Genomic DNA, 14,692 nt, shown 5'->3' with positions numbered 1-14,692 from the left:
TCTATCTACAGCTTCTAAGATTTATAAGCTTATTGCTACTTATCAAAGTGTAAATTAGGTACCTATAACATATAAAATGACGTAGGTACCTAGCTAATAATAATATTTAAGTCTTTTGTACACGCACATTCTTGTAACTATGTATATTATGTTTCCTACCGTTTACTGTTTATCTGCAGCTGTTAATAACTATATAAGTTAATTTATAAATAACTATTTTCTAAATAACTCATCTATTTACATATAAATCTTAAATAACATGCTTTCACAATCCTAGTTAAAGCCATCCTAGCTTCTTAGATAGATTAAGCTGGCGAACAAAACGATGTAATTGCACTAAAATCGCAAAAAAATTACAGGAGAAGCAAAAAATTGAATGAAAACTGTTGAAGCTTCACTGTAATAGTAACGTTTTGATTGAAATAACGAACTGTGGGCTTAATTTTATCACAGTTTTAGGCCGTTTTGCTTGAAAATAAGTAGGTACTTAAGTTTGTATTCCGTGGTGAAAATCGTGAACTTTGGACTCAATTTCAGGTCTATTTTGCTTGGAAATGAGAGTGGGCCCATAACGTCTGGATTAAAGAAAATTGTGTTTCGATCAGTAGTGTAGGTAATTACACCGTTTTGTTCGCCGGATCCTCAATTTGTCCTCCATATTTCACATTGCCAGCAACTAAATATCATTTAATACCTACAGTTACCCTATAGAATATGATCTTTTGAATATTGCATGCCGCCTGCTTCTACAGAATTTCCGCTTAAACTTCCTGCGTGGCTGAAGCACTTTCAACCTCTCGTTAACCGCGAGAGCTTCAACAATATGCGACCATTTCTGATCTAAATCCAAGTCCTCTGGTAATTTATCATTAATCAAAATTATAGGTTTGACAAAACAAACGCTCCTTTTTTCAGTTTTCCGATATCCTTTTCGAAGTGCTGATGATATTTCAGACCAGTCCTTCTGAGTTGAACCGTCGGGTGTATTGACTTTGGAACTTTCTTTGCTCGATATGACAGATATTTCTATATTGCTTTGAGACATTTCGGAAGTTCTTCCATCGTTGTCAGGGTTGTCTGTGATAACGGCGTTCAGAGCCGCTTGTGCTGCCAGCAACTGAAAAACAAGAAGACCAAAATAAATGATATATCTTTTTTTAAGATAGTTATTTTTATGACCGCTGTAAACTCTGTTTTTCTGTGAGCAGCTGTCCCGTTGCCACCAAGGAAGGGATTAGCTATTATATTAGGTATATCATTTATTTACAGTTCTCACTCAAGAAATGTACAGTCGATATATGATTCCAGGGCAGTAAAAGATATATATATTTATAATATTTATAGTTGATAATTAGTGGTTATACAGTGTGTATGCTGCTAGTGAAATCTCTCTCTCTCTGCACTAATTTGACTAGAGCTATCAAAAAAAAACGTCTCAGGGACGCTTTCTTGGCGTACTATGACGGGCGATTACTCGGCCGTCGCACACGTACGTCGTACACTCGCTCATAGCCTAGCTACAAAACTGTGAACTATCGCTACAGCTCGTTGCCAGCTAACTCGTTTCTCACTAATAGGTATTCGGCTGTCGGACAACAGTTACTGGTTAAGGAGCTGTTGTCTTAGCAGAGAATATTACGGAATACTTTGTTAACAAATATTAGTAATGTTAAACCACCAACTATTATCCTCCAATACATTGATCGGAATTCGGAACCTATGCACTTTAGGTACCCCATACCTAAACGTGCCTAAACTATGCTTACACAAAATACCTTTATTTTAGCAATACATCATCATTTTATTATGCAAAACAAATATTATTGGTAGGTACAATAAAACGTTATAATATTGTTTTTACCGTCAATAACGCGCTATTTACTACATTTTAATTGAACCACTATTTCGAGAACAAAGGCTGCCAATGTAAACGATGAGACTCGCTTACAGCGGAACAAATAGCTAAAAGCAGATAGCTGTAAAGTTTAAATACACTGGCCCAAAGAGATGATATCTATAGAGGAGCAAACCTCAAGCCATCAGGAGTCAAAAATCGTTCCTAATTATTATTTTTGTGATCAGAAGTTTGGAACGAAAAACGTTCATAATTTAAATTTTATATATCCGTCGGTTTTGCTCTTGAGTACCATAAGAGTTGCATCAGATGATAGAGATAACAATATTGGGGACCCAGCTTTTCAACCAATTTCGAAGAAATTCGAGACGGAGATATCTTGCGTCCTGAGGGAGTACGGTTACTTTTTGTTATAGAAAATTACGTATTCGCACGGGATTTTCAAAACCTAAATCCACCACGACGAACGAAGTCATCATCATCTATTTGTTACTTATCCGAGACAGATATAGACTAATTTTTATCCTGGAAAATTAAGGAGTTCCCACGAGATTTTAAAAAAACTGAAACTAAGTTGCACCTTTATCCATCATCAAATGATGCCTCTTGTCATCACTTATCATGTTAAATCCAATTTCCGGGACTATACGAGCTCTAGTAATGTACCTACTGATAACATCTCACTGCATTGGTGTGTAGGATGTCCACACACTAGCTCCCAACCACAAAGTCGTCGTAAAATCGCGCGAAACGAATCTCTAGTCTAGCTGTTGGTCGCAAAGCTAGAAAATTAAAGTGAAGCAGAAACGTATCAACAAAATTTTACGTCTAGGTACATTCTCTCTCAATCTCGGTGACTCGCAAATCGTGTCCCACATGGATTGGATTTAGGTTTACTGCTGGGTATGAAGCTTTTGTCCCGGTCAGTTAGTTCCTACCTAGCCACTGAATAATCAAACCATAAATAGAATCATCTATTCCATATTAGGATTAGTTATATACCCACGGCTTCAGATACAAGTTAGCCCTTGGCTGCATTCTCACCTGGTGGTAAGTGATGATGCCATCTAAGATGAAAGTGGGCTAACCTGGAAGGGTTGGTATGGTAGTTTTTATCAACCCATACTCCTTGAGTTTCTACACGGCATCGTACTGGAAGGCTAAATCGCTTGGCGGCACGGCTTTGCCCACTAATAAGAACACAGCGCTTGCCACTGCGCCAGCGAGTTCGTCAAATTATTTAATTTTAGGACATAACGTATCTAGTCCATGTCCATTTCTACCAAGTATGACAAAACGTCGTCCATGCCCGTCTGTACGAAGCAACTTCATCCATTTGGAATTAAGTTTTATTTGAAATCCCGCGGAATCTCTTAAATTTTCCAAGATCAAAAGTTGTGGATCACTCGTTCACATATCTAGACATACGGGTAGATGCTACGACCGTAACACCAGCTCATTTGTAAACATGAAGGAAGTCGCTGTCGCTTCACAGTATGTATTTAACGGGGTTCACGTGTTCAAAAATTTAACACAAGTAAATGAAAGATATATACCTACAAGGTTCAATGGTGGGTGGCGGTAAACAAAACCGCAACGGGTGTCAGGTGTTTCAACCTTATAACTTCATAAATTTTAGTAGTTGAGGAGCACTTGTTGCCAGTTGAGCGTTAAATATGATGTGGTTCTCATAGTTCCTTCTTGGAAACTTGGCTTATTGATTATATACAACCACAGCACACAACCAACAAAATACCTAAGTATCGAAGTGGTAAAGATGCAAACAGCTACTTTCATAATAATATTACGGTTATACATGTAATTGGTATTAGTAGTAGTCAGTATAGATATATTTACGCTATAGATATAGTATAAACTACAACATACGGAAACTCTAATCGTAAACTTTAATGTAGATGATAATATAGGCAGGCCTGATTCACTTGTTAACGTGAGCCGAACAATATAGGTTAGGTAGGTACCCTTGTTTCTGGTTATCTTGTGGTAGATGCAATATGGTGGTGCGTCTTTTCGACGGCTACCGCTTGATTCTTTATTCTCCTAAATTAAGAGAGAGAGAGAGAGAGTTAAGAGATAAGAGTTTACGTGAAAGAAAGAGAGTCGTTTGTCTAATTTTAGACCTTAGTGTTATTGCACTGAGACGTCGCGAAATTAAAATAGGTGGTACCTACTGAATTTTTGCCTTTAAATCAAGGATTTTCAGGATCATTTTATTTTCAAGTTGTTGTGTTTCGACTCTCAAATTGAATCAACCTTTGTGAAATGTAAATTCTCATACTTAGCACTCTGTAGTTTAGGTGGCATTTCAGAATATCCTCCCACTAGATAGTCTTAGTTAAATTGTGCTAACAAAACAGGGAATGACACCAACAGCTCGTCACATTGTGGAGAATTGGGCAATGAACTTAAATTGGAAACGTTCGTTCTAACACTCCATCGTAAAATGTAATGACTTCTTTAGTTCTCGGTGCTCAATATAATTGAAAGCGATTTGCACCCGCTTTGTCTTTCATTTTAGACCTAAAACATAACATAAGATAAATTGGAAGATGGATTTGATAATGTTGAAAGGACATAGGTACTGATATGTGATTGAACATGGTGATGATGATTGAGTATTATTAGTCCCCTGTGGAACTTAGGGCTGCATTATAGTTGTTTTCTATGTCTTTCTGTCTTTGGCAACTTTCTTGACATGGTTCCACGAGAGTTTCGCTCTTTAAGGTCTGCATAAATGGACCGCCTCCAGGTGTTGGTTGGAAATCATGTTCGCCAAAAATTTTAAGCAAATAGCATGGTTACTTATGTGTTTACTTAACCAGTTTTTTAACAGGGAACCAGTAGAAAATATAATATTATTATAATATTATACCTATCTGAGAATTCTTATATTTCAATATCATAATGTGCAACTAGCTTAATGTTGAAATTTGAAAATTTAGTGATAACAGGGTTCCGCTACTCGACACCAGGATCTCGACTTAGACAATAGAAGAGGAAGAAAAATGACTCGCTAATGTAAGAGCAAGACAACACATCTGTCAGAAAGATCTTGAACACAGACGAATAACTCAGAAGGACAATTCAAAATTGGAACGGAATATTTCAAATCTAAATCAAGACCGAACTCCAAAGCTACTTACAATCCCGACCACCAGCTCGTAACAATAATAATATTATTATTCCAGATATAACTTTCCATCCAGTTAATACTAACGAGCACAATGGTATGGTAGACAACATGAATCGACTAGAACAATTAGATTTAACCAAAGGTCGAAGGTTAGAAAATGTTAGCGGCTTACATTTTTCCCTTTCAAGACTTGGTTTGATATTCGCCATTGAGCTTTGCCCTTTGACAGATATCCCATAAATTACTCGATCCTAGTCTGTTATTTAGGTGTTTAAAAGTATAATGAGTTATTCACAAAAATCTCATTAGTTACTTACATACTTTTTCAATACAATAAATAGTAACTTAAAGTGGTAAGTAGATCTGTTTAAGTACAAAAATGGTAAACTTTTTTGTTTAACTTTTTCTATTCAATCAGCTTGTATGGATATATCTATCTAGCCGAGTTTCATGCTGGTTCTTCTCGGTAGGAATGGCATTCTGAACCAGGGGTAGATTATTTTGACGATTCAAAAGCACTTGTAAAAGTTTAATTGAATAAAAATATTTTGCATTTTGTTTTTTTTTTTAATTTTAGCCTCCGCCTTCCTCATCCACCCACACCCCGCCACCTTCTTCAGCGTCCAGGTCCTTTCCAGCGGGCAGGAGGTCATTCTACACTGCGCTTACCGGTACGCGGTATCCATTCCAGAATATGTCTACCTGGTTAATTTTATTCTCTTCAAAACATGGGCCCAGTCAGACTCTACCGAGAAGGATACAAATATTTGAATGCATCTTGGAAAATTATTATTTTCGGGGCATTCAAATAAATTATTTTACCTAAACAAACTCAAAGAAACAACCGTAGTCGCTATCATTTCATTAATAATGTCACTTTGCTATCTTGTAGCCTTATCGTGTTTGAACATCTAATTTTCGACACCTTTAAAGTTAATTTGAGACTTCATTAAATTAGGAACTTTATCAAGATGTGTAAAATGTTGTGCTGCCAGAGATAAATTTTGTCTCTAGTAACTTTTATCGCTTTGTGAACTTTGAAATACCATCATTAATTTTTATTATAAACAAACAATCCGCCCCAGCTTCACACGGATGCAATTTACTAAGGAAGAAAATGAGAAGTAATTCAGATTTTCGTACCATTTAACTTTCTATTTAAATTTCCGAAAAAAAAAATCTGTCATGCCACCTTGTCCTGATAAATACGAACGAGTTCAAAAGAAAATCAGCCATAATATCGGTTGAGACGTGTTCAAATGATGATCTTTCATACTCGGTAATTGATTTTTATCTATATTGAGTGTGCGAATATGTTGGTGAAAAAAACTTATTCAATATATTATCTACTTCATTTGGCCAAGTTCAGCCAATTCCTAAAAAGTAAAAAGTTTTGATGGTTTGGTCCTTTAACTCCTACCGCCTACGTCGTCCTACGTACGTAGCACTGTGGCTAGGAAAAAATATCTTTACTTCATAAATCGTTTGCGTTATCTATGATCTTTCAAATCCGATTTATTATTTCAGGCACGTATCAGAAAGGTTTTCACATGTAAGTACGTGCAAGAAATGTGCAGATATAGATTAAATTCCGAAATCTATCGAAAATAGAGTAAGGTCCGAACACGCAACACGCTACGGCAAATTTTCCTAAAGGCATTTGTGGTCTTCGTATTGTGAAAAGGCTTTAACTCAGCGAAGCAACAACATGCGACAATGTGGCATGCTAGATAGTAATGAAAACATCTTTTCAGGAGCTAAAACATATTAAAACTTGCTTATGCCCGTGACTTCGTCCGCGTGAAATATACAAACAATATGTTACCCTTTTGGGATTTAATTTTCATGTCCGTAGTTCCGTATTAAGACATGCTTCTTACAGTTGTACATAATACATATTTATTTTCAAATGGAGTCTGTTTTTTTATAATTCTGGTTTTTTTTGGGAGCTTAATACACTATGCGATTATGCCAGATCCATAGTAGCCTAAATAAACTTCGGTCTATCTTAACTTAGTACATAGCATTCTTAAGTTTCTATTAAATTCAAAAAGAGTTCTAGGCTGAGGAAAAAGGCACCGCGAGAACATTGTGACGTTTTGCCATGCTCCTGCCAGTGTGCGTCGCTGTCGTCACGTTTTTTGTTTGACCAAGACTTTATTAGAGGTCCTACAACCTACACTGATTTGTCAAGGTCGAACTGAAACCTACGAGAATCGGAAACATGAAACGTGGCAAGTAAACACACCTTTCGGTGATTTAAGAATCTTTCAAAAGATAGAGGTTCTAATTAGAGTCTGGGATTAAATAAATATTTAGAAACGGATTAGGCGGTGTGGGCAGAAATGTATATTTAGTGTAACGTTAGAGTTAAAATAGGGTTCAAGTTTATTTCAATGCTGATGATTCACAGGTTTTTTATAGTCTACTCCTGTTATACGATGTCCATTGAAGAAGAGCATAAAAATTAAGAAAAAACATTGAATGGAAGGAAATTATGAACTTTTGGGAACAGATTCTATTTACTAAGCATCTTAGTAATTCTCGATATGATATTTTGCTTGCAGCGTTTTTAAAAATCAGAGTACTACATAGTTTTCTATAATACAACAAAACAGCGGACGCCTGCCTGTATCGACATCTCTGCGAAACCTTAGCAGCAAAAGCACTGAAGTATTATCTTACTAACAACTATTTATTGTACATATATATTCCTTTAAATATAATTCAATATCACGTGTTACGGCGAAGGAACACATCGTGAAGAAACCTGTATGTCTGAGAATTCTCCATAATGTTTGGAAAGGTGTGCAAAGTCGGTCTATGTCTTGGTGGACTATGGCCTAACCCTCTTTAATCTGAGAGGAGACTCATGCTTAGCATTAGTATCTTGTGAGCCGACGATGGGTTTGATGATAATGTACCTAATCAGTTCTGTTCCTATATTATGGTCATATTATGGTCTGATCAAAAATGAAAATACCTTCGTAAACGTAGTAGACTCGTACATTATTTACACAATAGGTAGGTATATTTAACAGATTTTAAATTACTGTAAGAATGGCGGAAGTGTCTGCCGATATTAATATATTTTTATTTATTAGAATTTTTTTATCATCTGTTGAAAATATGCATAGTGTTGAGAATATGGTACATTGTTTCTTTAACCTTGCGGCATACCTTAATATTATAAACATTAAGGGAAAATAAACAAGTTCGAGCTTCAATCTGTTTGTGTAACCGACAGACGAGTTGCTTCTTGCCCATTATCACATAATCCAATCTATGTATGTACGTAACATATGTAAGGTTATTTTTAAAAATTGATTTGAGTTGTCAAAAATAATATAAAATTAATAATTTATCTAATGCAGGTAGATTGATAAAATCGATATTTGGCTCATTCGATGTCATACAATCTGTTGCTAGGAGGCCAACAAGATTGAACTTGCATAAATACGGGTGTTTCGAAGGTTTTAGTTCAGTCTCCTTCTGAGATTCGGAGCGATATCGCATATTTTCGGTATTTGGATTGTGAACTGAATAATTAGATGTTGTGATAGCAATCACGCTCTAATTAAATTATTTATTTTGGCATTAGTTTGTTTAGATTAAAACTCTCGGATAACCTTACACATTAAACTTGTGTTTTTTGTGTTGGTAAATGAGAGGACATTCCAATAATTCCATAAAAATAATTAAATAATACCTGCTTTTCTGAGTGACGCCAATACATATGTGTCCATCTCCAAAATTATACAACCTCCACACAAATAAAAATTATAACCAAAGTAGAAATACAAAAGTATCTACTCTTTATTGAAGAAACTTCAGAAACTAGAATCGTAACAGGTTTTTTTGGCAAATAGCACCACAGGATGATAATGGAGAATAATTTATAAAGTGTAAGTCTTTAGGTGTACAAGTGTAAATTTATAATTTAAAACACCCCCGACAAGTGAAGGTTACAGTAACTAGAAAAGAGCTGATAACTTTCAAATGGCTGTACCGATTTTCTTGGATTATAGCTAAGAACACTCTCGATCAAGCCACCTTTCAAACAAAAAAAACTAAATTAAAATCGGTTCATTCGTTTAGGATCTACGATGCCACAGACAGATACACAGATACACACGTCAAACTTATAACACCCTTCTTTTTGGGTCGGTGGTTAAAAATACGTTCTTGACATTGAGTGAACGTAGAACGCGTCCTAATTCATTGATCGTAAACAGTCTGTCAAAGCGGCATCACTCTATATTGGACGGCGGGTGTTTACCCTGATGCACAGGCGGCGGTAAATGAATCAGTCCGCACTGTTTACACATTGAACATTTCTATGCTTTCAAGCCAATTTTGGAAAGTTTCTATACTCACTCTAACACCTCGTTTCGCGAGTTTCAGACTTTAGACTTTTTTCAGACAGCCGCTTTAATATTAGATACCTGCCTATGAAGTTAACTGGAGTAAATTAATATTGGAGGCACCTACCAAGTAGAGACTCTATCGTAGAACTCAAGGTTAGGCACCTACCAAGTAAAGAAAGATTTTATCGTAGAACTCGAGGTCCTAACTCCTGAACCCTGATACTGTAAGGAATTACATTCCAAAATCGTGTTGATTCATCCGTATAAATGTTTTTACGTTTGGTACAGAGATATACCTTGCATCCCTGGGACGGGCTTCTGCGGATAGGCTTGAAAAATTACCACGGGATTTTTAAAAATCTGGATCTACGCGAGCCAAGCCATCATCTAGTTGTAAATAAATTGCGGTAGGATAGACTTTTGCGACTTTACAGTATAAAACATTTATAGTAGATAGGTACATTTGCAAACTTTAATTGTCAGGTAAGATGCTGCATAATAAATAACAGCAGTAAGGTAGGACTGCTGATAGTTTTAGTGGGTAGTCCAGTTTTCTGGGAGTCCCCTGGTCGAAACCTGCCCACTCTTATTAGAAGAGTGAGCATATTAAAAAAACCGGCCAAGTGCGAGTCAGACTCGCGAACTGAGGGTTCCGTACTCGGGTATTTTTTTCAATATTTTGCACAATAAATCTAAAATTATACACAAAAATAAATAAAAATCTGTTTTAGAATATACGAGTAAAGCCCTTTCATATGATACCCCACTTATTGAAACACATTTTAATTTTTTTAAATGATGTAACCACAAATTCGCAGTTTTCAGATTTATTCCTGTATCTGTGCTATAAGACCTACCTACCTGCCAAATTTCATGATTCTAGGACAACGGGAAGTACCCTATAGACAGACAGACAGACAATAAAGTGATCCTATAAGGGTTCCGTTTTTCCTTTTGAGGTACGGAACCCTAAAAAAACATAACTTTGTTAGGTGTGAGTGAAATACCAAGAGGCCTCACTTGTTAACATTTGAACAGGTCCTTTTTCATAAATAAATTACATACCCTTTTCTTATCTCTTGATGCGGTGTACAACACCCATCCTACGTACACGAACATTATAAGCGCAGGTACCACCAGGCTGGCTACCACGGGTATCTTCCGCACCCAGGCATGGTAAAGCGCCACCATCAGGAGGCAGATCCCCACGAGGACCGCGATCAATCTTCCTGTGCGTTGCCTTTCTTCCTGAAAATAAGTACAAATTCGGATAGTAAAAGTATTCATGTTTTTAGAATACCTACCTAAATAAGTAAATAGGTAAATATTTTGTATTGATAGAATCTGTCAGGTCTTTACCAGATCACTCTATAGGAGCAGCAACGTGTCTAATGAAGAAAGAATCCTTCAACGAGCGCCCTAATACAAACGAAGTTTTTTTTTTTAATTCATTATAGGCACACGCTTAACCATTATCACGCCTGATGGAAAGTGATTATGTGGCCTTAGATGGGTTACGTTTACTCAGAAGATGTCTATTCACTCTTGTTTTAAAGATACCTACCCGGATTGTGCCTAATTGGTAAGGAACACAGATAGGAGGCATTGCAAACCTTAGCCATAAGAATGATGACGGAAAAAAAATCGAACTTTACAAAGTTTCCACTCAATCGGATGAATCGGATGAATGATTGCGAACGCTTAAGTGGGTAACGAACAGACAGACAGACAAACTAATTAATTTTTATACAGGTAATTTTTATAAAGATTATACTGGATACCCATTACCCATCTCTCCTCCCAATATTTCGACAGTAACCACGTCAATTAATCAATGCGGATGATTAAATTATGATCGTGCGTATGTGGGACACGTTGAATATTCAGGATTTCGGTTCTGAGTTCCTTGTTTATTTAATAAACCAATGTAGGCTCCTACAGTTGCCCGCCACAATTTATACGAGTAGGTAAGTAGCTATAGCTGTGATAGTTTTCTTTTTTTCCAAAGTTTTTATTTTACCACTTTGTCCACTTGATTAATATGTGTACCCATGCCAAATTATAGCCTTAGTTAATAGTCTCTGAGCTAAGCCGGGGACGGGCAGACAGACAGAGAGGGCGAAACTATAAGGATTCCTTGTTTACTTCGAAACCTCTGATACAGTAATTATGATAGACCACTTATTGGTGGAATGTGTTCGTAACGAGGTAGAGCGATTGGAGGTATTTACACGATTTTCCATGCTTCGCCAGATTGGCGGCTGTATCGGCGCCCTATCCTAATATCTGTTGGATGAGGCTACGGCTCTGTTACAGTTGTACAAGAAGACCTTACGAAAGTAGATTATTTAATAAACATAGATGCCTTATGGAGTTACATGCTCCGAAAGGAAAAACTTCTTACATTGAAGATTTAAAAAAAAAACCTCTGATGCTGTACACTTTACAAGAACGATTACATTTTAATTTATCAAAGTACCTTTTAACGTTACATTACAGGATCCTACGTAACTAATACATGTATAACTGCGTATATAACTACGTAACTTCGCTTAATTTAAAAGCTATTCACAAAATGTTTAGCGCCCGTAAAGAATTTACTGAAAGCTTGCTGTAAAAATACCGTGGGTTGGAAATCACAACATGTGGCTCAGGTATTGTACAATTTTACAAACACGATTATTTCACTCGCTGAAAATCGTAAAGCCTTGCACACACGGAAAATTGAAACGTAGAAACTTGAAGGAGAATTTTTTTTATATAACTTGAAAACAAAACTGCATTTATTTATATTTAACTAGCTGATACCCGCGACTTCGTTCGCGTGGATGTAGGTTTTTTAAAATTCCCGTGGGAACTCTTTGATTTTCCGGGATAAAAAGTAGCCTATGTGCTAATCCAGGGTATAATCTATTGTCATTCTAAATTTCAGCCCAATCCGTCCAGTAGTTTTTGCGTGAAGGAGTAACAAACATACACACACACACACAAACTTTCTCCTTTATAATATTAGTGTGATTAGGTGCACCTGCGCACTGTAACTTAATACTAATCTTGTTACAGAGAATTCAACAAAAATTGGCATAAAGCCAATGGATAGCTGGGGAAGCCCGAAGGACATAGGACACACCAGGATTATCCCTGGAAAAAAAATCCTAGTCAATTTAAAAAAATATCACGCGGACTAAGTTGCGTAATGTAGATACCTAATACAAATCGTGTGCATACTAGCTTTAAAAAGTCACGCATTAATTAAATTGCAGCAAGTTTACACTTATAACGTCTGAATGAAATATTTTTGTTGCGTGTAAGTAATATTTTAGTTTGGTTGTTAAGTATTTATTGTTGTATAGAGTAGCAATGTGCTAAATGTTAAAGTCCATTAAATAGAAATCATTGATCTAAACAAATTGTATCCATCTAATTCTTATTGTAATAATAAAAATGGTAAAGCAAAATATTCTTTACTATACACCAAATCTACGTATCTACCTAGATGTGGTATACTTTTTTCTTGAAAACGACGCGAAATGTTACTAAATCAGTAAAAGCTATTTCGATCAGACCAAAAAAACTAACTTCTCAGTACCTAGGGTTACACTATCACTTAGAATATTTCGAGAGAAATGTTGCACCCGTGTGCATCTAGAAAGCTTTCCAGAAAGCTAAGCAAATCTACGATACTTATAGCAATTTGTATCCCAAGGGGCCAAAGTGATATTTTGTTCCTTGAGGGTATTATTTTAAATTCAGAGGTGAGTGAAGAATTCTAAATAGAATCCCAAGCGCAGCAAGGGATTCTAAATTAGAATCCTGAGCATAGCGAGGAATTCAATATACGCTACCCGAAAACAAAATATTTTGACCCCGAGTGACACACTTTATCATCACTATCTATGAGAAAAATAACATACTAAAGCACGAACGCGGAACAATCAGAAGAGAGAAAGCTTAAACTCCCAATTGATTTGTTCGTTTTGTTCCTTGAGGGTATTATTTTAAATTCAGAGGTGAGTGAAGAATTCTAAATAGAATCCCAAGCGCAGCAAGGGATTCTAAATTAGAATCCTGAGCATAGCTAGGAGTTCAATATACGCTACCCGAAAACAAAATATTTTGACCCCGAGTGACACACTTTATCATCACTATCTATGAGAAAAATAACATACTAGTAAAGCACGAACGCGGACCCATCAGAAGAGAGAAAGCTCAAACTGCCAGATGATTTGTTCGTCTATTCAATTTGCCTTTTCACACACTGTTAGTAAATAGTAAAAAAATTGGATAGGTAAATAAGCAAAAAGTCTTATTAAAGTAGGTATGTACAATTTATTAGATTTACCTTTACAGAAGACACAGGCGCGCTATGAAGCAAGTTGACAGAGCTTCTTACCTCGTTCACGTTGGTTAGTTTCAGATTCATAGTGCTGTCAAAGTAAAATCACGATTAACAAAATAATAAACACTATAAAACTTCAACAGTGTATAAACTGCACTGTTTTATTAAACATTTGTATGCTCGTGAATTTTATTTCATCTCTTGCAAATTAAATGAGTTCTAAAATGTCTATTTTTAACCCCCGACCCAAAAAGAGGGGTGTTATAAGTTTGACGTGTGTATCTGTGTATCTGTGTGTCTGTGTATCTGTGTGTCTGTGTATCTGTGTATCTGTGTATCTGTCTGTGGCATCGTAGCGCCTAAACGAATGAACCGATTTTAATTAACTTTTCTTTGTTTGAAAGGTGGCTTGATCGAGAGTGTTCTTAGCTATAATCTAAAAAAATTGGTTCAGCCGTTCAAGAGTTATCAGCTCTTTTCTAGTTTTCTTGTAGAAAAGAAGGTTAGATAACCGTTAGGTTCATAATATTATGTCAATAGACAAATGTCAAGCTGTCAAGATGGACGTTGCCTAAATACATAATTATTTATTTGAAAATGATGTTTTGGAAACTCAAATACTTTGGATCGTCGGGGGTGTTATAAATTTTTAATTTACACTTGTAATTTAAGAATTGAATTCGTTTATGTGTTGAAATTAATTTTTCTTTATCACTGTACTTACGAGCACAAAAAAAAACACCTACCTAGTTACTGTAGATTTGAATAAGATGCATTTTTTATTTAATTATTCAGTAGTAAATTTTTATATTTATTAAAAAAAAATTGTTTTTAATAAGATATTATATTTCAGATGTGAGTATGTTTATTCATAATTTTATTAGGGTAGAAACACACCTTCCACTCATAAACACGCGTGTCGTATACAATATCGCGCGATCCCACCAGCAGTGCGTATGCGCGTAGGAACTGACTGT

The 14,692-nt window shown here is 35.9% G+C and overlaps 1 protein-coding gene across 1 annotated transcript; it reads right to left on the bottom strand.

The window, feature by feature from the left end:
* Positions 1-107: 107 nt before the first annotated feature.
* Positions 108-14,692, bottom strand: LOC123881223. The gene is made up of 4 exons (XM_045929920.1): positions 14,613-14,692; positions 13,719-13,803; positions 10,442-10,624; positions 108-1,117 (listed from the first exon to the last, which is right to left on the bottom strand). Exons 1-4 carry the CDS (start codon positions 14,621-14,623, stop codon positions 701-703), a joined length of 696 nt encoding a protein of 231 aa, XP_045785876.1. The 5' UTR covers positions 14,624-14,692; the 3' UTR covers positions 108-700.

Source organism: Maniola jurtina, chromosome 3, assembly GCF_905333055.1.
Source record: "Maniola jurtina chromosome 3, ilManJurt1.1, whole genome shotgun sequence".
NCBI classification, from domain to species: Eukaryota; Metazoa; Arthropoda; class Insecta; order Lepidoptera; family Nymphalidae; genus Maniola; species Maniola jurtina.
The sequence above is the reverse complement of the archived record's forward strand: the minus strand, read 5'-3'. Positions and strand labels throughout refer to the sequence as shown.

What these genes read in the sequence shown, in the direction of transcription:
- LOC123881223 (XM_045929920.1), bottom strand. An exon ending in CGCCTGTGTCTTCTGTAAAG is followed by an intron (nt 10,625 to 13,718) that starts GTAAATCTAATA and finishes ACTTATTTTCAG; the next exon opens with GAAGAAAGGCAACGCACAGG. An exon ending in CATCAAGAGATAAGAAAAGG is followed by an intron (nt 1,118 to 10,441) that starts GTATGTAATTTA and finishes CTTGTTTTTCAG; the next exon opens with TTGCTGGCAGCACAAGCGGC.